The sequence below is a fragment of the Pyrgilauda ruficollis genome, unplaced genomic scaffold (assembly GCF_017590135.1).
Source record: "Pyrgilauda ruficollis isolate IOZ18807 unplaced genomic scaffold, ASM1759013v1 scaffold41, whole genome shotgun sequence".
In the NCBI taxonomy this organism is placed as follows: Eukaryota; Metazoa; Chordata; class Aves; order Passeriformes; family Passeridae; genus Pyrgilauda; species Pyrgilauda ruficollis.
In genome coordinates, this window is record NW_024525601.1 from 4,597,760 (window position 1) to 4,625,184 (window position 27,425).

At 40.2% G+C, this 27,425-nt stretch overlaps 1 protein-coding gene across 1 annotated transcript in view; it reads right to left on the reverse strand.

Annotated features, from left to right (window-relative positions):
- The window catches only part of ARHGAP28 (Rho GTPase activating protein 28), a 74,469-nt gene that overhangs the window by 30,851 nt on the left and 16,193 nt on the right, over positions 1 to 27,425 (reverse strand). Inside the window, exon 2 of the mRNA XM_041477703.1 lies at positions 1,822 to 2,021. Coding sequence (XP_041333637.1) covers positions 1,822 to 2,021 — 200 coding nt within the window. The remainder of the gene's footprint in view (positions 1 to 1,821; positions 2,022 to 27,425) is intronic.

Consider the following 27,425-nt stretch of genomic DNA (forward strand, 5'->3'; position numbering starts at 1 on the left):
GGCACGAAGTCAAAAACACCTGTGCCTTTGATTTTAGTCCATGGAAGAAATTACCAATGTTATGTGAAGATTTACAAGCCACAAGAGAATGACAGTTAATTTGTCAGAGGGTGAAAAAGTAGAATTTTGGAGTTTTAGGGTTTTAGAATTTTGGGGTTCAAGAGGCAAGATGGAGGAATCTGGGCGTGTCCTGTCCCTACTTCTCCTTCTTCTTGTCCTCCATCATCTGCTGTGACAGTCACACTTCTTGATTGGTTTAGAGTAGAGACAGACTGTCTAACACAGGTGATAAGTATTGGAAAATTATTGTAAATAAAGTACACGTAGTTTTTAGTACAAAATGTTAAAACCACCCCAAGGGTGGACAGTGTGCTGCAACCCGACCTGCTGGACAGACCTCAGCTGGTCAGAGAATGAATGCTATAGATAAGGAAAAATTAACAACCTTGAAAAGCAGAACCGATGAATCTCGACTTCTTCTTCAGTTGCGGGGCTGGGAGAAAAAAGACTTTCTACTACCTTGGGGTCATCACAACCTCAGAACCCCGACAGTCTTCTCCCTTTGCTTCCAGGAGAGCCCAGCTGGAAACTAGTGAATGGGAAGTGTTTCCCATGGAAACAGTGCATGGTTGGAGCTAGATACCTCTGCCTGGGTTACTTACCATGACTGGCTGCGTATTTGATTGCATAATAAAGTAGTACTTTCCACCATTCTTCCTGGTAGCAGAATTAATGACATCCCATTGCACGTCAAGGTAGGAAAAATACATCACCACTCATGTTAATAATTGTATGGAAAGAACATGCCATCATTTCAAAATATATCCCTACATCAGCAGTTACCAGACCAGGGGCCAGGAGCCACAGAAGGGTAGCAGCAGATATCAGCAGGTCACGACCTCAGAAGAAATTTGGTTTCAATTTTGTGTTACACAATACAATGCATTTGTGATGGGGGTCCTAATTGAAAAACAAATGAGAACCACTGTTCTAGATGTTATCAAATCATCTAACACAAAGCTGCATTGCAACAAGCTAGCACATATTGCATGTTTTTCCAAATACAGTACCTAATGAGAGGGGAAAACATTAGGGCAACAAATTGAGGCAGTAATACCTTCAGGATACCTTGTATAAGCAATGAATGAATTTGGTCAAGTGGGGAGCCTAAACAATGTAGGCATCCTTACATTCAAACTTATCTCTCTAAAGTCTCCTTGAATGTTATCTTAATTGGGCAACCTCAGAGAAACAGGCAGATATCAAATTCCTGATAGTAGAATACTACATCTAACCAAAAACTGCTTCAAGACTTTAATAATTTCTTAATGATATCCTATCAAAAGCCAGAAAGTTTAAAATATAACATACTAAATTAACATTTTGCTACTTTAAATGTTTTGGTTTAATCTATTTAATGCTGGAGATTTAGTTTTCATTGAGTGCCTTTCTTTTCTGAATTACACTGTATCTGTCCTCCCAAAGCAGAAATAAAACCAATGCAACAAAACTTACTTCAGAAGTTAATTATTGGCTCCAGTGCATAAACCAGATAATTATTGTTTCTTGCCAGTGGTTAACTGTGATGCTCAAAAGAGGAGCTACAATGATCATAGACCCAGACTAGTACATCTGCTCAGACTGAGTGACACGAGGAAGGAGATCAGGGCAAAATTTAGAGAGGAAGTAAAGCCAGGGTATGAGGAATAAGTGGTGTTCTTCTGCTCAGACTGAGTGACACAAGGAAGGAGATCAGGGCACGACTCTTTAGAGAGGAAGTAAAGCCAGGGTATGAGGAATAAGTGGTGTTCATGTGCTCACCATCAGCAGGCTTGAACTCCAAGAGCATTGCTTCTTCAGATCCATCTTCTCTGCTCTCCTTGATGCTCTCTACTTCACACCAGAAGTCCTCCATGGAAGTGCTGTCCATGGAGGCCTGAGAATTGGAGCGACTGAAGGCAGGAGGTACTGACTCGTTGGAAAGCATCCTGTTAATTCTTCGACAACGAGAGAAAGACTTTCTGAAAAGAGAAAGCCACAGAAACAAAATCATCTTTCTGCCATGCTAACTTGTGCCATGCAAATGGAGCAGGCAACCAGTGCTTGACCTGTGACTGTACCAGGAAGCGGGGACAAGATTTCAGAGGCCAAGTACACAGTTCTGGTAATTGTCAGGATCTCTGCTGGTCGCAACAATAATGGCTGGACGTGTATCTTGCATCTGATAATTTATCTCTTTAATGTCCTTCAGTATTTCCCAATCTAGAGGGAACTCAGGAAACATAATTTCTATTTCTAACACTGGTATCCACCTAAGAGACACTGGAAACCTATTTTCACTTCTTTTTGCCTCAGTTTCTCTTTCTATCCCTTCCTGTCTTGCTTACTGGCTGAAATGCCTCAGTGAAAACTTCTCTGGGGAAAAATAATGAGATTTGGGAACACTGAAATATTTTACAATCTCATCTTAACTCCAAAAAAGAAAAAAAGGTGAAAGATTTTAATTTGGAAAAATAATTACTTTTTATTTGAAAACCCTTTAAAAAAGATTTGAGATTTTTTCTTAAGTTAAAATAATTTTAAACAGAATTTGACTTTGAATTAAAGTAGTATATTCTAGGTCAAACAGAGGTCTTGATCACAAGTTCCAAAAAATTATGATTCACCAAAAATCAAGTTTCAAGTTAAGATTCAATACAGGAATTGAATTAAAACAAAGTTTGCTCCTTGCTCTTTTGTTCTTGTCTTTTCTCCACCGTAAGTACTTGCAGCTGAAGAGAGTTATACAAATTCATTCAAAATCTCATATAACACCCACCATGAAAATTATCTGACTTTGTTCTTTTGCATTATTATGGCTGCAATACTGTAAACAGCTTTTGTATGTGTAATTGCAGTAGATACAGTAATCAGTAGTAATAACCACAACAATATTTGTACAAAGGAGTTAGGAGGTAACACAATTTTGGCAGAGAGCTAGACCATAGGAATTAATGGAAAATTCTGACATAAGGTCTTCTGACCTTCACTTATCTGAACTAATTCAAATGCAGTTTCCCTTTCTCTTCCTCTTCTGTATGGCATGATCCTGCCAAAACGCCTTTGTTTAAAACCACTGGCATCACTTTTACTCCACTAGAAAAAAAGATGTTTCCTTTTCAGTGTTTCCCTCCTTATCAAAGTTTTCCTAATGGATGTATAAACAATGTATTATTTCATAAAGCTGACTGAGCATGCTTCTCCCTCATTGTGCTGCTGCGTCTGCTTCGACCTTCCCTGCCAGTGAAGGGCTGGATGCTTCCCTGGGGCTTGCAGGGCCTCCTCACTTTATCTGGGCAGGTCCTTCTGGGCTAGATCTGAGCCCCAGGCTGGGGAGCTGTGGTGGAAACAACAGAGCACATCAAATCCAGCTTTGGACACGATCAGGCTTTATAAAAGGCGAAGCTCAGGCCTTTGCCTCTTTTTGAAAACTCATAGGTGTAATATGGATGATTCATCTGCCAAAACAGCCCCTGTGCTCTTGGAAGCAAAGCTTTCTGATGGGCGACAACATTGCAGCAGGGGAGAACATGCTGTGTGGCGGTGGAGACATGCTCTCTGGGAAGAGAAGTGCTGTCTTCAGTGTTTCTCCCCTCATAAAGAGTTTGTTTGCTTTAAAACACAGTGCTGAATCTGTTATTGTTTTAATTAGAACAAGCCACAGTTGCCAAATGCGAGAGGAATTTGTGACACAAGTGTGGTTAAAATGCTTTCGTTGTAGCTCTGCCTCTGGGGAGATGTGAGTTTCAGTCAGCTTTTGTTCCCAAAGCCTCACAAGGCTGGGGTACCTGATAAATTGTAATCACTGTAATTATGCATCTGGACATGTCAGCCTCTGGGGTTTTTGTATGGACTACCCTTTCTTTGGTGGATTCATCTATGTCTCATCCTCACATTAGCAAGTAAGAAATATGCAAGGATCACTGGACTTAAAAATGGTGAGTTAATAATGTACCAAGCATCCCTGAGCAGAGGTTCTAACCAGCAGAAGCAGAACTCCTGAGAAGCAGCCAGAAAACCCCATCTCTTCAGCTGGGAGTTAGGTGGGGTGGGGCAAACAGCACCCACCAACCCATTGCTTGTTGCTGTTAAAACCTGAGGTCTTTTGTTTAAAAGGTGATAATGAACACAAACAAGGAAAAAGGCAAAACTGCCTGGTACTCCAGTGGTGTTTGGGACCTCCGTTCACTGGACACTGTGCAAGCAGAGGGGACACCAAGGGCTGTCTGTCCTCCTGCCACAGCCTCCTCTTCAGCTTGGGGCCTGAGACCCTGACACTGCTGCTCGCTGAGAAATTCGCGTCCCTGCTTAATATAAACATCTGTGGAAAGTAGGTCCCTACACATGCTATACAGCACAGCCCAGAGCTCCTGAGCCCGCAACTGCAGGAAGGAATGCTCTCACCATTCTGGAATCAAACATGAACTGGGATGAGAAGAGGGCATCCCTGATAGATCACTGGCTCCCATCATTTAGTCATGATCAGGGAATTTAAACATTTCCTGCCCTCCCAGTGTGAATCTTGACCACGACCTTTGTGCTCTTCAGGCGCCACATTACACTGATCCTTGGGCTTCAACTCCATCAGCACTTCAGCTGGCTAAGACCAAGGCTTTTTATTTCACCAAATTAGGAAGAAAAAGGCTTAGTGGGTTGCTGCTTTTCTCCCCACAGTGAGTGTGCTTATTTTGTAATATTACCATACCAGAAAGCTAACTGCTTAAATAGACCATGTAAAACAGCAACAACTGCTGAGGCAACCAGCATTGCCAAATACGTCTATGGTTCCTGGGTAATTAATGTGCATTTACAACAATATTACTAGTATGGAGCTTATTCGGAAAATCAGCTGAACAAAGCTCCTGAGAACTTCATATCTGAGGCTTGCTATCTCAACCCAGATTATATCAAGCTGTGTAAAATTCCAGCAACAAGAAAGGTTAGGCAGAGGTGCTTTATCCTTATTGGTAAACATCTGAATCTTGCTTCCAGGCGGTCTGGTACAAACCTTCTCCAATTATTCTGAGTCTGCCTAATTAAAGCTCATGTGTTTGAAAGACTTCCAGCTGCTGTTTTGACCCATATACCTGTGACTTTTGTCCTGGAGGAAGTGGTCTTGCCTTTATGTGATAATGGCAGTTGTCTCCCATTTCCTCCAGCCAAAGCTGCTCAAAACAGTTTCAGGAAAAAAAATCTTACTGAGGAAGCAAAGCATATTCTTCACTGCTTTTAATTAATTCTTGAAGGACACTGTAAGAGCACTGACTCAGCAATCTGCCTGTCTCAGAAATAGCTAAAGAAGCCCAAGTTGCCTGTTACCTGGGAACTCTTGTGGCAGACAGCCTCTGTTCCTGACACCTTTTTCACCCTCAAGCCGTCCTTTGTTTTGGTCTTTTTTCCTCAGTGTCGCAAGAGAAGTTTAGAACAATAAAAAGTTTTCACTGAGCTGATTCTGCTGCTCCTACAGAAAGTTGCAAACCAGTCCTGTTAAGCAAGCAGCAATCACAAAGTTCATGCTAAGTTTCTTTTGTTCCCTCACACACATGGGTAGTAGTGAGCTAATCTGAAATGCTGATTAAATTAAACACAGGAGGGATCTCAGATCCTGGCTTCCTCGATGGAAAAAGTTGGGAGAGGAGTATGAACCTAAAAGCACTGAGCAAATATTATAGCAACTCCACTGAATGAGCTGAAATGTTTTTCAGGATGGAATAAAATAAAAAAGAAAAGCCATATAAAACACTGAGAAAGGAAAGAAAAAGAAGGGAACAGCATATAAGAACTAATGTTATCAAATAACTTGTCTATTACTGGATATTTGCAGAAGAAAGAGTTAAAGAGTGGCATGAAGGAGAAATATGATATAATTTAGAAAGCTTTCTGTGGAAAAACCATTGCAAGGAAAGAGGCTATTTCCATGGGCCAGTAGAAAGCTAATTCAACTGTGTTTGACCCTGGTTTTGGCCTGGTGTATATTTATAACACTGAAGAAATGCATCAGCTAAACAGGCCTCCTGACCCTGTATTTTATCTTGCACATATGTCCTGCACTAGTGTGCTGCTCAGGATCTGATACAACCTATTGATTTCAGGATAGCCAAGCCTGATCCAATAAGCCATTCTTATCCTATCCTCAAAATAAAGGTTTGTAAAACCACACAAAGAGCTGGCTCAGTGACACTTAATGATTGCTCACAGGCTCAGTAATGATAAAGCCAGGCTTGTATTTTGAGTTTAATTAAGTGATGGATGGTGAAGAATCCATAAAACAAATGGGAGCAATAAAGCCATCTTGTAGTTAAAAACAGCACTTGATTGTTGTTTACACAGAGGGAGAGGATATCTTATTCCTGTGGGCTGTTATCCTTCATTTCATTCAGCAGGTCCTGAACCTGCTTCACCACAATTAGTCACATTTATAAAAATGGGAAAGGTGAAGGAACCAAATTGTCCTGGTCATTGTAGGATGAAGATCCACCTTTTCACGCTGCAGTAATTCTATCAGTATAACCACCTGTTCAGCTTTTCCCATATGTAAAAAAGGGGATAGTAGCTTGCATTGACAGGGAAAAAATATTTATTCCTTGTTATGAAGAACTGTTCTGAATTTTTAGCAGTCATGTACCAATACATCTCTTTCTTCTAAATAAAATGTATACAAATTCCAGGCAAAATAAAATGTATACAAATTCCAGGCAAAGGAAGAGACCAGCAATGGGAAACAGTATTTTTGTGCACAGTTCACTCTTGACCCAAATCTCTCATCTTCTGGTTCCTTCCTGGTGAACTCGTTCCTGCACTGTTTGTGGTCTGCTTATTTCCTTCCCCCCATGCTTCATGGCTTCTGATCACAGACAAGGGTATGGATCAGACAATAACCCCCAACTCCATCTACACACTTCTGTTTCTGATTATCTTGCAGATGTTAGGCAAATTGTAGACAGTGGATGCTAAAACTTCCTTGTTCTCTCTCTAGCATCTGGTATAGCAAATATTTAACTATCATGATCACTCTTGCTGTCACACTGCCCTGCTTTGTAAAAGAGTATTTGAATGAGAAGCAAAGGAAGGTTTTATTTCATTATTAATTTTCTCATCCTGTGGCCCAGCAGAACTCCAAAAACATGTGAATCTCATCGCTCTTTGTTAACAAAGATGGGTTTGAAAATAAGCTATCACCTTACTGTATTGGTTAGATTTCAAAACACAGGAATTCTCTATTTTGCCGGTCTTTGTATTCTACAAAAGATTCTTCAAAATATGTTTCTATCAACTTGAATTTTACTCCAGATTCTGCACCTGGGGTGGGTCAACCCTGGATATATATGCACAGATTAGGAACAAAATACTGGAGAGCAGCACCACAAAAAAGGGTCCTGGGGGTCCTACTGATGACAAGTTGAACATGAGTCAGCAGTGCCCTGGCAGCCAGGAGGGCCATCCCTGTCCTGGGTGCATTAGGCACAACATCACCAGCCCAGCAAGGGAGGGCATTGTCCTGCTCTGCTCTGCACTGGGGCAGCCTCACCTTGAGTGCTGGGTGCAGTCCTGGGAGCCACAGTATAAGATATGAAGCTATTAGAGATCATACAAAGGAAATCTACAAAAGTGGTGAACGGTCTACAGGGAAAGCTGTATGAGCAGTGACTGAGATCACTTGGTTTTTTCAGCCTGGAAAAGAGGAGACTGAAGGGGGACTTCACAGCAGTCCACAGCTTCCTCATGATGGGAAGAGCCAGGACAGGAACTGATCTCTTCTCTGTGGTGACCAGCAATGGGACATGAGGGAATGGCATGAAGCTGTGTCAAGTGAAGATTGAGTTGGATATTAGGCAAAGATTTTTTCACCCATAGGCTGCTTGGGCACTGGAACAGGCTCCCCAGGGAAGTGGTCATAGCACCAGCCTGACAGAGTTCAAGAAGAGTTTGGACAATGTCCTCAGGCACATGGTGTGACTCTTGGGGCTGTCATGCACAGGGCTAGAGGTGGACTTAGATGATCCTTATGGTCCCTTCCAACTCATGTTGTTCTACGCTTCTGTGGTTTTTAGGACCAGAAGGGGTTGTCTACTGAATCTTAAGTTTTAAAGACTTAAAAGAGAAAAAGTCTGTAATATTTACAGGAATTAAAAGTTTTGTTTATTTAATTATATTTTGTCTGCAATTCATCAAGGTAGTAACAGAAGGTAGGAGATTGAGTTGCAGAATTTGCATGCCAGTGCTACCTGCCAACATTTAAAAATGTGTTTCACCTTGGGTTCTTCAGCTGTCTCCTACGCAGCGTCCTTGTAAGTGGCAGGGAAGTTCCCTGCCGTAACAAAGGCCACATTGTGGCCTGTCTTCAGCCAAGCATGGAGATTGCAGAAGAATCTCTCTCTGTTTGAGGGTTCCAGTGTGAGGGCTCTCACAATCAAACCCTTTGAGCTTGGGGAGTTCAGGGAATATACTCTCTAGGTATTGCCTGCTGGCAACAGTGACCTTTGGGGACATAACCCAGACCTCTCCTCCACTCTGGCAATCACATCACTTCAATGTTGGCCAGATGCAACAGAGACAGTGCGCTACATGGCTGCAATGCGTCTGTCAAAATCTGAAAGGGACTCTATTTCATCTTCTTTCTCCTAACAAAGCTATTGCTAAAGGGCTGAAGGGGTTCCCAAATGAAAGAGTATGTTCTGTTAACCATTTTTTTTCAAGTTAATTGGAAAGAATTCTTTTCAAATAGATTAAGAGGAAGCAGTATAAGCCAGTTTTCAATGCTGATGACTTAAGAACATGAACAGATCACGGCAGAACATGTTACATGTAATTTTCAGTGGGTATGGGCAAGATAAGAAACATCTGGACATGACCTACAGGAGGCAAAGGCTGGACATGAGCAGCTGGTTCAAACATCTTAAACATTTCCAACACATATTTATTGTTAGAAGTGGCAAACTCTTCTGTTGTGATGATACTTGCCTATTTATTTTCTATGAAAAAAAATCCAGGTATCCAGGGTAGGCCAAAGTTTCCCAGGAGGAAATGTAGGCATGTGGGCCATGTATTGTGGGCTTAGAAAATCCTGTGCTTCCAGAAAATGTTTGCTCTATTTTGCCTTTACAGTACAAATGACTTGTGTCTGAGCACTGAACCCACTGGATGTCACACTTTATCAGTTAGAGCCGATGAAAGGCTCCGGGAGCACCAGGCTCACTGCACATGCACTGTACAATTTATCCACTTCTACCTCCATAACTTCCATCTGGCACTCACACAGAGTGATCCTAGTTAGATGAGCACTTTGAAATCCAAGGCAAACCCTTCAGATTCCACCTGGACTGAACCTGAAAATGGGTTTGGTGGCAGCCCTGCATTTACTACTAATCCTTGTCATGAATGACTCAGTGAAGGCACACAAATAGCATGAGGCAGAAGTGTTTTGTTCTGCAGTTTAGGGCAAGCAGTGCATTAACTAAAGTAGCAAGCAAAGATGGTTAAGATCCACACGAAGGAAAAGGAGAGCAGGAAGCAAAAATGTATTGGATTCTATCTAAACACTGGTACTGCACAAAGTGTGATGCTGTTCACTGCATGCACTCAGTCCCTCCTCAGAGAGCTATCTGTAGCAGTGAGGAAGACCTCAGAGAAGGCAGTGGAAAAGCTGTCACGCTCTTTTGCTTCCTAGTGCTCTGGTAGTGTCACTTCTAAGGTAATCAAGAGCCCTGTAAACACTCCCTGGGTACAGCATGGTCTCATGTCAGCTGGAGTACATCAGGCCACTGTGCATCCTTCTGCATGCAACTACAAGTATCAAGGAGTCAGAAGGAGGAGGAATGTAATGTGCAGACTGATCCAGAATATTTTTCACAATAAAATTGATAAGCCTCTGCCAGCAACTCACATTTAGCCAGATTCATTATTTATAACACAAGAGAATAGTTAAAACTGCAGGAAATGCACAGGTTCCAGAGCTCCAATGGGGCCCAAATCATTCACCGAGCAAAGAGGCAAACCAAATAAAATCAATGTGAGATGTAAACTTGACAATATTAGAAGAGTTTTGGCTCTAGAACCACAAATTACAGTTTAAAAGAAAATAAATTAAAATATCAGCAGACACAATAAAGTACTGAAACATAAGGGATCAAATTTTCTACAGCTATCAATGCATCTTCTAACATTGCCTGCATTTATGATGAGAATGTGAAAGAATATACATTTTTTAATTTTTATATCATTCTATAGAAGCTATCCTTTGAACCAGCACAATTATTATAATTAGGAAACTCATGCACAACTTTCTGAAACACTTCAAAAGACAAAGTCAGTAATTTTGGTTGACTTAAGGTAATAGCATAAGGAACTGGACTATACTGTCTACTGGAAGGTAGCTCATGAAACTGCATATATTGCAAATGTGAGCACTTTAAGGTCCTGATATAAGCAATGAAGGACGGCAGATACATCTAGAGAGTGAACATGTAAACAGGAGCTTAAAGTCATGCAATATGTGTTTGAAGTTTTCTTGTGCTTAGTTTTAAGTGAAGTCCAGCCGTTACTTTCTTCCTTCCTATAATTAATGAATGCTTTTAAGTAAATGTCAGCACTCCACCCATTACACTTTTTTCAAAGGCTTCAGGACCTAAGCAAACAAGCATTACTTGAGTTATTGGTTTTTTCTTTAGATGTTTTTAACGTATATTGAAGGCCATGGCTGAGCTACAAAATATGAATAAGTAAACTCTAATGTATTCATTTACATTTTCATCATGAATGGTATTCATGACAAAATGTTTTGAACATTGGGCTTAATAGTATTCACAGGACTGGACTGAAGTAATGCAAAGTAACACACTGAACTTTTAAAGCTAAACAAAACACTACCTTTAAAGTTATTTTATTTTAAAGAAATGCATATTCACTGAAGATATTTTTGAATCTTTTGACAGAGCGATGAACAACTTCATATTGTCATGAAAATTCTGGATCAGATTCTCAGATTGCAATAAACTGCTACAACCTACTGGCTTAATTTATCCCGTATGTTTAAATTCAGAACATCCTTCTTTGTGGTACTGCTAATGTTGAAGTTATTACAAATCACAAAAACTTCCTGAGCAAATGAACACCATTTAAATTTTTCTTGGCAGTTCTGGGTTGGCTGTCTGGTAATTTCGGACCCTCAGCTTGTGTTTTCTGTGCTGTATTGTACTTTGTGCCACACTGAATCAGTCAGAAGGAATGAAAAATTTGCTGGAAATTTCTGTAGCCAAATAAAAATCAAGATGTGCTTAATTCTATTTTATATGCCACTCAAGTACACTGGTAAAGATTGTATGAGTTACTTTGGAAAGAGTTCCACACTTGTTGAATAGTCTGGTTTTTTGTTGATGAGACTGCTTAAAAAGCAGTGTAGATAAAGAACGTGCAATGAATAAAGAAAAGTAAATGGAGAATATCTCAGAGCACTGGCTTTCTGTTTTTACCTGGACAAAAATGGTTATACATCAGCTGGAAACTGATGGAAAATACATCAACGCGGAAACTCTTGTCAATGTCCTGAACGGTCTGTGACTTTATTGTTGATGACATGAGGCAATGTGAGGCCTCATCTCTAATTCTGTCCGCCTTTCCGTCCCTCTGTCTGCAGATGTCCCTGAACCCTGCTTCTTCCCTTCCCTTTCCAGAAATCAAGTGCTGCTGGGCAGGGTGAGAGGCTCTGCAGGAGTGTAGCAAGCAGGGAAGTTGAGAAGGGCTCTCTGTGCAGAGGGGAGGTGACACCAATGCCAAAACACACAGGGCATGGGATGGGCATTGCAGCTGGAGGATATATTCCCACGTTTCTCCAACAGCATTTGACTGTCATATTTTCTTATCAGCAGAAGTCTCACATCAGCCCCTCATTCCACTCAGTTTCAAGTATTTGTAAAAAGCTCAGTCAAAGCAATGACGGCACTTCACATTCTACAAAAATTAATGACTAAAAAGTTCCAACCAGCCAGGCAATATTAACAGAACTAAATCCTCTTGTCTATGTTGAACCAATAGATGTCTTGTTAATGTGGTGCACATTTCACCTTCAAACTTTAAGAAGAAAACTGTATGAGAACAGGCTTTTGACCCACATTTTGTGGGGAACACTGAAGGTTGCATTTCTTTCTAATTCATTTATCTTCTTTTGGTTAAAATTTTAGGCTGTTTTATTCACTTTAAAATTAAATTTCAGTATATTATTTGGTAATCTCTCCTGTTCAGGACATCAGTAATTATACAAACATAACTGTAAACGTAAATCTGATTTTAAATCAAAAGCTGGTAGAAGACTCCTTTTGGAGATTGGTCCAGAGAATTTTCATTTAAAATGTAGCTACAAAACTGTGCTAGCAAGAACCTCTTGAGTTGCCAGATAAATCTAGTAGCATTGCCAGTACTATGAAAGGTAATGGTGAGGTGATGGCAAATGACATCTTAAGAAATGACAGAAAAGAGCTGAAAATGAGCGGAGGTTAAAATTTCATGGAGACAAACACAAGAGACAGGGAACACCAAAGAGGTCCTCACAGGCCTCTAAAGAGCAGAAATTCCCAGTTTCAAAGGAAACAGTGGACCACAAGATCAAATTTAGCTTGTTATATTCTCAGGTCTTCAATGGAGGCATGAAGAATTCAAGAGAAAAGAAACAATGCATTTTCTTACACTTTGGCTATACAGCTCCTATCAGTGGAGTATAAAAGCTTTCTGTGATCTTCAGGTGATTTCTAGGCTTATGCTAAAGAGATGGAAAGAACATCTTCATGAGAGATGTCAAGGCCTCTAGGTCTTAAGAGGTATTTTTCTAATTGTGTCCAAATGTTTGTACTACATGCCTGTGAAAAACATGACCTTTCTGTGTAAGCAGTCAAATGAATCCGAGATGCTTCCAAACCACTACGGCTCCAGTGAGAGCTGGAAATGTTAGACTAAGACACACGTCTTCACATACCCATAAAAAAGGCAAACACCAGAACAAGAAAAATCACCTTTTAAATGGGAAAACTAATACATGATGCTTTCAATACAACAGCTTTCCAGTTTCCTTCAACTACCACTTTGTTCTCCTGCTTATATGATTTTTGAGGTTTGTCTCAAATATTTCATCCATGAGGACTCTGAGGAAAGCTATAGCATGTCAGGTATTTCAAAGCTAGGTTTTCAAGTATATGGTAGCTCCTGAGCCTTAGAGCTACAGAGGCTATTAATATTTACAAAATATGGTGCCTCAGTGATGCCAGTAATTCTGAATACAACAAGCAGCCCTGTTGAAGTCATCCAAATGACTCCTGTGTGTAAGGTTTGACTTAACTTTTTGTAATATTGATGCTGGGGGAGTAAGATGTAGCTCTTGGAAACCTCACAGAAAAAAAAAAAAAAAGCTCTTGTTGAAAGGAAGACTTCAAGACACAGAAGATATAGAGGCATGGTACCTTAGCTTGAAGCATCTTAACATGGGCACAAAATGCCAATTCATGTTCTCCTGGGAAGTAGAAACCTTAGAACCCAGAACTGTACTAGAAATTTCCTCAGCACCTTTTGCAGACACCATGTATTACAAGAAGGAATTACTCTTGGTTATTTTGACATTTACTGTTTTGTACTGGCTTTTTGTAAGCCCTTCGGGGTTTACACCAGGTTGTGCTGGGACAATGGAACAGAGGACTTTAGAGAATTGTCTCTTTAAGCTGAGTACTTCCCTGCCAGTCACAGCCTAGAGTCTGAACCCAGATATCAAACCATCATGCAGTAGATAACAGCAGAATTTGGTAATTATCAGAACACTTCAACCACTCCCTGTAGCACTTCATTAATTATATGGGCAAGAGCTAATTCATCATATCCCAACTCCAAAGACATCAATTAAAAATTACAGCGGCAGGTGAAATGAGATCTCCAAAATGACACAGATGTTTTGTTACAGAAGAGGGTTAAAATACAAGTGCTAGTTTGTGACTTAAAGCTATGAATAAAATGACTGCTTCTGTAAGTCCTACACAGCTTCGCTGAAGTTTCTATCTGAGCTTTGCAATCCTGTACATATTCTTGTCTAGATAACCACTAAAAAGTCATTAATATTGCTATGCAAACATAGTAAATCATGTCTGGAAGCTCACATACTCTTGTCAAAGGAGTACGACTAAGCTGTTGCTGTGCCCTCTGTCATTGTGGGCTCATGCTCCTCTTCCCACACTTGCCTAGATAAGAGAGCCATGATCCAGGATAGGAGGTGAAGATTCATTGGGCATTCATCCATCTTTTAATGACTGTGTTAGATCTTTCACTGTGCAGGCACTTTTTGAATGTTGTGAAACTATAATGCTATTCCTCCCATAAGGACAGCAAATTACTTATCCAGGCTTTTGATATAATACATCTTGGCTGAACTGCTGCAGCTCTCTTCTCTCTCTGGATGACTTCCAGTCGAGGGCTATATTTATGTCAGTTACAATTATTGATTCAAAATGCTTCCACAGGATCTTGAACAGGCTAACACATCTTTGGGAGTTTAATCCAAACCAGATGACATATGGCTTTCCAGTATAACAGGGAATAATCATGCTTTTACCTCTAGTTCTTTGGTTTGAGTTGGTAGCCCAGGTTGATGTTCAGCCTCTGCTTGGACAGAACATGTTTTGGACTTTCAGGTGACTACAGATTATGCTTCCAAAAGAGGACTAAGGCAGGCCATCATCCAACTCTTATTTTCAGGAAAGAATGAAAGATTCCAGAGCGCAAACCCTATGGACTCACAGGAAAGTAAACGGTCCTGCTCTCAAAGTCAGTTTTGACTTAGGCCTGTAAATCACCGGAGAACTTTTGAAAATTTGCCTTCAACTTAACTATGTATTATTACACTCTTTTTCCTTGGAGTTCTTTTGTCTGTGGGCATTAATCTTGCCCAGTTTTCTGGGACTTTGACCATCTAAATTCAAGCCTTATCTTTTAAATTTGGCTTTGATTAACACAGCTGTTATTTATTCTTTTGCTTGGCATGATTTTCTGCAAGACTGCCATAAAGTCAGCCTGTTTGTATTGTATTCTACTGTTAATCTCCTCTTCCTTTATGATATACATTCACAGTATCCTAAGGGGAAGATTACTATACATTTACATGGATTTGTACTCACATATAAATAAATGTATGAATATACAAGAAAGATAGCAACAAAGGGAGGGAACATTTTAGTAATCTCCTAAAAACCATTGTGAAAAAGTCTAGATAACATATAAAATGGAATGTTTTATACATCATGAAGTAGAGGATCAACATTAATCAGTTGCTTAATGAAAGCATAATTCAAAATAAGAAAACTTCTTCTTCAAAGAAGTTGGAATCATTTGGGTGGGAGAAAGATCTGTCAGACTGGGAGACTGCTGTATCATTATGATAACTTACACACTGCTCACCACCTAAGATTTTCCAAAATAATGCATTTGAAAAGACTTTCTAGTAAGAAGTAATTAAAAGAGTTGAAGAAAAATACAGTCATGCTTAGAGTTGCTAGGTTAATTTTCATCAGAATTTGATCATCATCTTAAAACCTCAACAGTGGAGAATTTGTAGCTGTATAGAAACATCTATATTTCAGTGATTCACAGAGATTTTCTGAATTAGGAATCACTTTGCAATTTTCCTGTAAAGCCCTGCATTAAAAAGCCCTAACAGCTAAGAGTGAGCTGCCTTTTCATGGTATATACATGATCACCTTCACTGGGAACAAACACAGGAAAACCCAGTGATGGGAGATGCTTCAGATTTCTTCCACTGATATGAGAAATGGGTCACAAAATCAGAAAAAGAAGGTTGGACAATTTATGCCAATAAACTCTATCTCCCATCCTGACAGAACACTGCTGGGACTTGGAAACTCTATTGGTGCTAGGAGTATAATTCTCCAGTGCAAACTTCTCAATAACCCCACTGATTAGACTAACTTTTCCAAACAAATCAATCAAGAATCTAGGGAGCAAAAGTCAAATCCCCAGAGATATTAGCTGCCTGGATTTCCTTTCAGTAAGACTTCATATTTGACAAGGGAAGAAGAAAGTAGTTGCTCTTTCATCCTGATAAAAGTCAATTAAAATCAATTATGTACTCATCGTCTTGACCATGGTCAGCATTTTGTGCTGCTCTTCAGCATCTGATGCCATTTCAGACTTCCCTTTAACCCCCAGTATAGGCCTCATGCTGCCCCTATGGAGGAAACAACAGGGTAAGAAATCCTTGAAAAATTTTCCCGAAGGCAAGGAGTATTATTTCTGCTGATGGTCATGACCCCGGCTCATGATATTTTGCCGCAGGGGGACTTTGGAACCAGAAAGATTGCACTGGCTATGTCAGTACGTGAGAAAACTGTCCCAGAGCAAGAACAGCTAAAAGAAACTCCTCAAGCACTCCTGATGTTTACTTTGGAGGTGCAGAGCTGTAAGTGTCATGCCAGCTAGCCAGTAGGAGAGAAATCTCCTGAAATCCTTGTGCAACAGAGGAGAGAGCCTGTTTGTGAGTGTTGGTTGATGGCCTATTGTTTCCATTTATTTAGACTACACAAACATGCTTCCAGTTTCCTAAAAACTATGTGGACAAGTCCTAGTTTCCAAGTCTCTTGAATTTCTCATGTTTTCATTACTAGGTAAACAGGTTTTAGCTGCTCTTCCCCACCCATCTCCTGCCACACTGGATTTTTACCTGGCTATCAGATAGAAGCACTTTCAAACTGAAAGTAGCCATTAGAAAGAGACTGCACTGTCTGCAAATCCTCATCTGCCAAGTGTACAAGGCCAAGCCAAATTTGAGCACAATTTGAAAAATGAGGATTAGGATAATGTATTTGTGAATGTAGAAGCCTTTTAGCTCATTTACCCATGTAATCTCTATGAATGCATCACTTAAATTGTCAGACCTGGCTTTCCTCTCATGGAATAAGTCATAAGTTTCTTCTTTCCTTATAACTAGGTTTGCATAAAGCTAAGTTAGAATCTGGCCACGACACTGAGCTGAAATCCACGTAACTGCCATAAACAACTATATGATATCAGAAGGCAAAAGTTGAAAAAGGCAAATTTCTGACCTCAAATCAAATGAGACCAAAAATAGGAAAAATTATGAACAATCCAATTTGAAGTGAAGGCTCTTCTCTCTCAGGAATATTATTCCAGGGGAACACATTTTATTGCAGAGAAAAATAAAATATTATAACAGAGTGTAACTTCCTAGATTAACACCTTATTAATAAAACCATGAAAGGGTTTATATTAATAGAGTTTTGAGACATATTTTCATACAGCTTGAGTCGATCAAACCATGCATATGCCTTGCTGAAGTTGCTTACACTTGCACTGTGTCCAGTTGTTTTTCTACAGTGGAACATTTTTTTTTTGTTCCCCCTTTCCTGCCTGGTAAAGCTGGAAAATTCCACTAGTGATAATTCTGACAGCTCACTCCCCCTCCTGTCGCTCCTTGTTTAAGAAAGCAAGAGGGAGGGAACATGGTTTGAAAGGCTGAGAAATTACTGATTTAGTAAATTCTACGAAGTCTTACCTCAGAGCAGAATAGAGCCTTGGTGTTATCCTTAAAGGAGCAGAGCAGAGTCTTTCTTAAACCCAATTTCTTCATGCTCCTAGTGGCAATGAATCCCTCCTCAGCCTATAATCACCAAGTTGCATATTCTGGGAGTTATCTGAAAGCCTGTGACAGGATATTCTGCCTCTAGTCATACAAGGGCTGCAGGAACAAAGAGTGGTGGAGCTTCTGGCCCTTCTGGGAAATGGACTGACACTGCTCCATCACTATTTAAAGAGCAGATGCCTTCAGGATAAATCCTCTTAGTATGTTTTCCTGTTTGTGTCAGAACTTAAACCTTTTATCCGTTTCCGAAGAGGAGAAATAAAAAAGTAATCAGCACTAAGCTGCTCTGTAATTCAGGAGAGTGTCCCTGTGGGGTGGCTCAGAAAAAGACAAAGCCAGCCTATGTGTTTTCTTCTAAAGGGATATGAGACACTGTCATTAGCATAATACAGAAGCTCCTAAATGGCCAGATGCAAATTAATGAGGAGCTCTTTCTGCATGGAGATGGCTGCTCCACCCAGAGGAGAAGCCTAGTGTGCAAAGCCAGAGAGGAAGGAGAGGGAGCCAGAGTACAGCTGTTAAGAAATAAAATATTTATGGCAAAGCCTTTCTTCCTTTTCTTACAGTGGGATGATCAGTGGGGGGCCTAGATGAATACTGAAAAAAACACTCACCAGGTTTATATGAATAGTGGCCCAGATTTGGGTTGTGGCCACAAGATCAGTAAAGTCGTGAGATTCAGGGGATGGTTTTGAGCTGCAGCTGAGGGATGAGGAAACACACTGTGCAAAATGCGCCCTGCCACAGACAATTGTCAAAGGAGCCCTAAGAAATAACTCTTTAGCATGAAAGGCATATGAGCTGGTCAAACTTTACTCCCTTCACCAAACCTTTGTTTATGCACTGAAATTCTTAAACGGGTCTGTCAAATTTATGGCATTCCTGTCATCATTCCTCCAAAGCCTGACATACAGGAGGAAAAGCTAACTTTCTGGTTATAAGCTTTTTGATATCCTACACTTCCTCCAAAGACACAGCTAAAACCCTACAGCAGAATAAAGGAAAAAGAAATCCTGTTATTTAATCAGAGAAAGAAAAAAAAAAGACTGAAAGGAAAGAGAAGGGAAAGGACTTCCTGAATCAGACACAGATTTCCTAAGGGGCAGAGAAGAGCAAAACCAGAAGTCATTTGGTTTTACAGTTCATCTAGAATTTAAATTTGCTCTGTGTTTTGAACTTAACGTCACCTTTCTTTCTTCTGGGAAAATTTTATGGTTGGATTTTTCAAGGATTTATAAATCCTTGAAAATTTTGAAAACTTCTAGACATTTACCATTGTCTGTAGGTCTATTTAGGGACTATTAGGTCATGCTTTAAGGGACAAACTGCAAGGAAGAGGGAACACGGCTCAGGAACCTGCTAGTGTACTGTGGGGCTGCCCATGCTACAAATCCAGCTGATGGTGATGGTTACCAGAAAGTGCTTGGAAGCTCCTCCTGAATTATAAAACAATGCTAGTCCATGTCATCCCAACTAAATACTTCTACAGTGTTACTTTTTACAGGCACTCAAAGGCAACCTTTAGGCTGAATAGTCATGAGACTGCCCTCTCTGCTTCCTTCAAGGATGTTGTCTCCCTCCTCTCAGTGAAGTGATATACTGTCCCCACTATTACTCTCCTTGTGTCATATAAATACAGTTTTAGGATTGCCTTTTCCCAAGGTTGCTCTCTGATGAAATTTATACAATCATCAGTAACACTGACTTAGGTTTTCCTAGAAGCTAAGGTGCTGTGTGGTTGCACTTTACAAATATGAAACTTTCAACCCCTGTTCCTTGTAGCTAGCTGCCTGTGGGGTAGAGAAAAAATTTTTTGGAAGGGAGATGAGGAAATGGAGGTCAGCTTGGAGCAGCAATTTACAATGACTGTATCTTCCCTCCAGCTGCTGTTGGCAATTAAAACGCTCCCCAGACTCCAAGAAGTGCTGCATCCTCTCATTTCACGTTATGTGTTGAACCAGGATGTGTGAGTTAGGATGCTGCTTGCCACAGGCAGCAGAAAGTCACCTCCAAAGAGCAATGCAGCTCACCCTCGGCTGAGAGGTCTCTCTTGCTGTCCATAACGGGAGAAACAGTGAGGGACTCACCAGAGAGCTAATAAATGTTGCAAATGGATAACTGCCCACTGGGCATAACGTACATTTAAAATTAAGAGAAGCGTGACCCTCTAGCTACAGTGTCCTACTTAACATATTTTACCTCCAAAAATACAGTATCTTTTTTAGCTAATTTTTAAACAAACTTTTAAGTTTAAAGTCTTGCCATAAAAGTGTGTAAATATGCCTAAACATAATTTTTTGGCCTCACTCTTTCAGGACCAGCATAGTGGTGAGCCCTTATCTGTTCTATGAAAAATAAAAAGTGGTGAACACATACACACAGGTGTCCCTCTGAGGATCTGCTTGCCCTGGCCTTTTTATTAATATTTGAGTTTTCTGTCTTATGGTTTGTAGAAAAGTAATTCTGAACCGATTCCATATATGGGACATAATGATGGAATATTTCAGCAGATATACTGAATGCCATACATATGATAAATACTGACACATGGTTTCATGTTATTATTTTTCTAAATTTAAACGTTATAGCAGTCATAAACAATTAGCTGTCTAAATAACTGATTTTTTTCAGGGCTTTGGCCGAACAAGTAATTGAACAAAGTCTTCATTTAAAGTTATTCTGAAACAAAGCCATTTTCTTTTCCTGTAGAACTTCAGGAGAACAATAAACAGTTTGATCTCAGAGATTCATTTTACTTTTCTGTTGAAAGTTAAATCCACATAAATTAGAAAGAAAGCAGTTATTTTAGAAGATGTTGCAATGAAATGTTTCAGCTTTTTCGATTTTTGCCAATTCTTTTCCTTGGTTCAAAACATGCTCTTGTAGATTATTCTGATCAATTCAAACTTTTTTTTCCCTTTAAAAAGAAATGGTCCTTTTATTTTGGTTCCACTTCTGAATATAGTCTCCTGTTTTAACAGGTCACGGCTGCTGGGGAATAGCTTTAAGGACTTGTCTAACTGATGTCATATGGCAGGCATGAAAATAAAACTACAAGGAAGGAACTGAAATAATCATCATTGGATTAATTATTCCACAGAAATTCAACTGGCATGATTATAACTGTGTGGTGGTTTCTTCTGAAACATGACTGCTCTTTCCAGAGTCTCTATGTACTGATCTATTCCAGCTGTAGTGAGTAAAAACCAGAGGCTCTTCTCCAAGCTAGATTTTACATTAACACTGGGATACATTAAGCACACATGCTTCAAATCTGGCTTGTTTTTTGCAGTATAAAAATGGCAATATGCTAAAATTTAATAAGTGATGTATTTGAAAGTAACTATATCGATAGAAAGAAAACAGTATTTCATGGCAAACCAGTCCAGACTTGCCATCAACTCTCAGATGCCATGGAAGGTTAAACCTTCTCTTAGGAGATCTCTGAAGATCTGCTTCTTCGGTCTGGGCCTTGGCACAGGATCTGTGAAATGTCTTACCTACACTCATGATTGATTAAGATTTAATTGTAGTCTTACCTCTGCCTAGGAGACCATTAATTTACAGAATAGGGATTTTTCAAAACTGAATACTTAACCTCAAGACCATTTAGACAATAAAAGCAGTCAGACAAGAGGAGAGGGTTTACAGAGCATGATAAAAGGACTGAAAAATGTACAGCCTTTGTTGACAAAAATCGTGGAACAGAAAAATCCTTGGAGTGCCAGTAGGAAGGGTTTAGTTTGGCAACGCCCCTGTGCCTCCTTGCAGGAGGCCTGTGGGCCGCCGAGCTGGGTTTCAAAAACGCACTGGGTTTCACAAACGCGCTGAGGCGGCTTTCTTTATCTGCAGGAGTGCTCGTGCAGGCTGTGAAGGTCACCTTGACAAATGAACTTGCCTGACGGAAAAAACCTCCTCCACTAGTAAATTAGCAGGAAGGGACTGAGCTTGTTTTGCAGGGCCCATTGCGATAGCCGTAAGCCAGGGCCATATATACACTGGAAACAGCGTCTGGAGCTGTGTGAGGGGGGAGCTGGGCTTTGTGCTGAATTTACAAACACAGTTTTTCTCAGGTGGCTCTTTGATCCTTCGACAAACACTTTTTCGCCCCTTAGTTTTCAGTCAAATTGTCAAAGGTGACTTCTGAAAATATTCTCCTATTAGGTCCTCCAAGAAAAGCCTGTATTGCTTCTTGCACCATAGACAAGCTTTTATTTATCCTAATTCCAAAGATTTAAGAACAGTTCCCTAAGGAAGCCACTCAGTGTCCCTTAGAGCCATATTTCTTTAAAAACTAAACCAGGAAGGACAAAATTAAAAAGATTGCAGTCTGGAAGAAGACTTACTGACTGAGGAGGATGTGAATAACAAACACTCCAAGTCACATGGCAAGAAGAAGAAGAAAATAATTGCTCGTTTTGCTGATGTTGCTGATGCATTGTTATAAACTATACCATTGATGACATTGCTGAGGCCATTTCACCTGAAAAGAAGGACCTGAGATGGTTGTCTGTAATACTACCATTTTCTATATTCTCCAGAACCAATTTCTCACAACAATAGACAACAGAATCATAGAACCATAGAATGTTACAATACTTTGTGTTGGAAGAGACTTTTAAGATCATTTAGTTCCAACCCCCAACCATGTTCCAACCCTTCATCATGAGTCCAACCATGCTTACACCCTGAAACAAGTTGTTGCCTCAAAGAGGCTTTTCTAGGTATGGTTTGGATTACTCCTCAAAAGAAGTGAAATTCTGACCCTCAAAAGAAATCTTCTCTCCTGTTCCTTCCCCATTTTGCTTTTTCTCATCCCAAGCCATCTTTCAAACTTGTTTTTCTTTTCCTTCTGCTTGATGTTGCTCCATGCCTTTGACGCACAGGGAAATGTTAGGGGTAGAGTTCCTGCTGTCTAAAATGATTGCCTGCCTCTCTACTCCAAAACAAGAATATTCATAACATATGATGTGGGCTGAGTGTTCAAAGATTATTATAAAGAGTATAGAAAACCCAGGATGCATGACATCAAGGGCTAAAGGATTACTGCAGCTTGAGCAAAAACAGAAGAACATTGTTTAAACCCAAACAAAGCCAAGCAATGGGTAAAAGCCCCGGCTTACTGATTGCCAAATGTAAGACATTTCTTCTCCTTCCTCCCTTAGATGTTAACCAAGTACTTCTGAACTAACTACAGCTAAACCACTGTAATGTATCGAGGTATTTTTATATTAACAGATGTTCTTCAAAAGTATCTCCTCTTTGGAATGTAACTTCAAAAGTAACTGCAGATTCATATTTGACCAGTAACTTTTATTTTAAGAACTGGAGTGAGTTTCTGATGACCAATTTGTTTCTCCTTAAAGGTGCAGATTTATTTGCACAAAATACCTTACTGGTTTCACTTATTAGGTGATGTTAATTTAATCAGTACTATTACTTGAGCGGGACTGTAAATCATGAAATGTGTTCCAGGAAAAGGATTTTAAAAAATCCCTAACTAAATAGGCATCACATCTGAAAATTTTGTTGGATACAAACAGACAAAGGAAAAAAGAAGTTTTTACTTTCTATACACAATTAGGACTTTGAATATGCTCAATCCATCACAAATTGCCCATTCCCAAGGCCCATTCCTTTAAACAGAAACATACGTAAGTCCAAGACATATCTAATTACAATGTATAAATATTTGGTTAGTCTAAGATTTTGCTAATTATTTGACATGAAAGCAGAACTGGGCCTGGCAGTTAGGCAGAATTTGGGATGCCTGTCTTGTACAATGCAGGGTAACAGAAGATAGGACAAAAAAACTTCTATTGATAAGTTTAAAAAAAAAAAAAAATCTATGTTGCCCATTCTATCACAGACATTTCAACATAAAAAACCAAAAATACATGACATGTGAAAATATTAGCATGAGATTTAAAAAAAAGTAGATACAGTGCTACCTACCATTGCCATAGAACATGAACTGCTGCTGACACCACAGATCTATTTTCCTGGCTTCAATCCAGAGAACTAGAGCCCACTATGATCAGCACTTGGCACACCCAGAGCAGCCAAACTCATGTCAGTGCCACCTAAGGAACCAAGACCATCACTAGCACTGCTGAAAGTGGTGTTTTTCCTTTAATTGTGCAGATCTTAATGGCTGAAGGTACTGGAGACTTAGGCTGGCAAAGGCATTGGGAAATGGGCCCGTTCCTTGTCAGTGTAAATGCCTTCAAAAGCCTGAATGGGGCTCCTGCATGCTTTCAAGATCAAGGCTTTCCTCAGCATTGAGAAATCTCTGGCTTCAACAGCACTGTCCTGCAAACAAGATATACCCGGACCTATGGTTTTCATGAACAGAGATGGATGAGCACTCCAGGGCCACCCTGAACCTGCCCTTCACAGCTTTTGTTTCCCAGTCCCTCTCACACTTGTACAAACCCAGGTGGGGAGCCTGGGGAGGACACCAGCCACATGACAATGCCACAGGTTTCATGGAGTCCTGCAAGATGGTTATCTGACAGTTATTTCCTCTTGCAACATTCTGTTGCAGCAAAGCTCTTCAGCTCCCTGATGTGCATTTAACAGCTGGTACTGATCCCAGCACCAATGGTTTCACTGGCAGTGCTTTTTTGGCATTGGCAAGACAGAAGAAAATTGTTGATTAAAACTAATTGAAAGCTCTGGATCAGAGAGACAGAAGATTCAAGATATTTGATAAAAGATGATGTTTCAAACAGGCTTTTGTGGCAACACTGCCAAGACTACAGTAACAGTCTCCTTTGCCAGCTGATGCAATTGCAGGCAGTGCTCTTCAGACATTCCAATGGACAAGTGTTTCATGAGGCCTCATAAGAGCTGAGAAACCAATTTATGTCTTACAGGACACGAGTTGGTAACTCAGTGGTGGTTTATAGCTGATGGGGAAAAGCATGGGGAAAAGTTGTAAAGGGGAGGTAGTGAAATCTGACAATGTCAACCACACAGGATACGTACACGCACTAACTGATGAAGATGCCCCTTACTCTCTGCCCCACCAACATCTGGTTGGGGGTTTGGGTGCAAAAGACCTACCACGAATTACCATGAAAATCCATTTCTTGACATTCTTGACATTTGTCCAGAATACTGGACAGAGTCTGCAGTGCTGTGTCCAGTATTCTGGACAAATTCCAGCATACACCCAGCTCTGTTTACTGTGATCATGAAATTTCAGTGTGCTGTTTGTGCCACCTGTGTTTATGCCACCTGTGTCTGTTTCTGTGTGCTGTGAAAATTTTGTGTATTATTATTATTATTATTATTATTATTATTATTATTATTATTATTATTATTATTATTATTATTATTATTATTATTATTATTATTATTATTATTATTATTATTGTTGTTGTTGTTGATGTTATTATTATTATTATCATTATTATTCACTGGAGGTGTGAGTCAGGCACAAAAGCCTCTTGCTTGCTGTCCTTTGTACCAGCTACCCTGAAAATTACTGTTTACCATCAGCAGCCTGCAGCCCACCTGTGCCCGTGCAGAGTGCTGTGCTCCCTAGCCATGTTCTGCCTGCAGTTCAGGCAGAAAACATCATTTTATAACCCTAAGATGGCTACATTTCAGTGATGGAATTGCTTCTTTCTCGCTAATACACTCAGAAAGTTAGGGGTATATAATAAAAGCATAGCAATAAAAACAAAAAGCCAGAGATTTCCCCATACTCAATTACATGGCAATTTTAAACCTGCTGCCTTGGGCCCTATAAAGCATAACGCTCTGGTTCAGTGAAGAATGAATTCTAGTCTCAGAGGGTATGGACACATGTGGGCTCAATCCAATCAATGATCCAGGACTATACTTTTGTCTTTTTCAAGCCCTAAATTAATCTCGTTACTGAGGAAAAGAGGTACGTATTTCCTTTATTTTTGTTTCTCTTTCTGGCTGGCTGGCTGTTTACACAATGCATCAGCTATTTGAAGAGACATGGATGTTTGCAATGCTGGTAAAACTTTGTTGCAGTGGAAGTGGAACAGGGGGCAGGTGAGCAGAGGTGGTGTTCCTAGAGAGCGGGTTTTCCCACATAGCTAAAAGGCTGCATGTCTGCACTTCATCAGCACAGATGATGCACTACAAGTGACAAACACACCCTCCACAAATACACACACACATGCATGGATGCATGTAGAACACAGGCAAGACCACACCACAGTGAATGTGTACACCTCAAGGATTTTTAAAGCGTTAAGCTGATAGAGGAATTACACAGCCTGACCCCAAAACTAAAACCTTGAGCTGATTTGCCATGACAGCAAAAAGTGTCTCTGCTTGCTTCATCATTCCTTTCTCACCATGGTCTTCAGACTAGTTACAAATCTGGCTATAAGATTTGAAAATTTACTTAGTAATTGTAATTTACAGCAGCTCTTCACAAAGATTCACTATTATTGGAAAGAGATGAAAGTCAAGTTCACGGAGGTGGCACATCATGTTGACAGCCACATTTGGAGTTATCGACTTGAAATATTTAACGTAGTGTGTGCTGTCAGACACACCAACGAATTCTGGTTTCGTAGGGATTTCTCTGATTTGATTTAACAGCTTATTGCCCCTTTGGAGTAGATGCCGAGTATGCCCGAGAATTTATTACACACTCTCCTTTCTGCTCTGTAGCTGAAGTTTTTCACAGGCTGAGCAAAAGGAGTTTTGAATAACTCTAGGTAGGACCTCAATCAAGTGAAAATATTGTCCCCTGGAGTTTCCTCAAAGGCCAGCTGTCTATTCTGGAGTTTCCACTGTGGGCATTCAGTGGTCTAATCCTGCTTGGAACTGACTATTCAGAATAAAATATATGGGTGTTGGAGTAGAGTGGAGAAGGAAAAATCTCACTTAGAAGTGCCAGGACTCAGAGCTGGAAAGAGTTTTTTTACAAACCAGAAAAATTAAGCAAGGTCTGATTCCTTTGAGGTGCTCAGCACACTGGCGATGATCCAGCAAAGCACTTAAACATTAAGTGTGCCCTGGAGAGTGCCATAGGGAACAGCCTGAGCACTAAGTACCCAGCAGGATCAAGCTCCAAATAGGGACCAGACATAAACCAGATGGCATTATGTCAGCTCTGCCATATTAATAAGTTATTTACTTTGCATTTTAATCTCTCTCTCCCTTTTTCTCCTTTTTTCTTTGCCTTTTCTATAAAACAATTCATGTGTACTAGCAGAGGAGGGCAATGCACTGAAATTGCCCCTTATCACCTTTTCACAAGTACGGAGTTAAAGCAAGAGCTGGGAAAGCAGCTGCTTGTTTTTAACTTAAAACTAAATCAGCAGTGCTTGGAAAAGGACCATCAGGAGTTTGGAGCTGCTGAAGGAAGGAAAATGCTGACTGTCCTCTAGTAAGCTCTCCAAACATGTGTTTAGTGTGCCACGTGAGAGAATCAGTGCCTGCATCAGAGGTTATTTTAATGCTTTGGGGTTTTCTGGGGATGGGGGCAGGTAGGATGGCTGAGCAGGAACAGTGGAGGGCAGCTCTCTGCCTGTTTATAATCTGGGTTCAAACTGAACTGAAGCAAGAATGCTGCCAGGCAGTGTTCAGCACTCATGCATCCACTGAGGTCACCTGCCAGGAGGCAGCAGGAAAAAAATCAAATTCTAGTTGCTGCTTTGTTTTCTTAAACAAGCTCACGGCTTTCCCCTTTTTCCTTTCCAGCATGGTTACAACTATCTCCAGAACTTCCTTAGGCTTGTGATTTGTG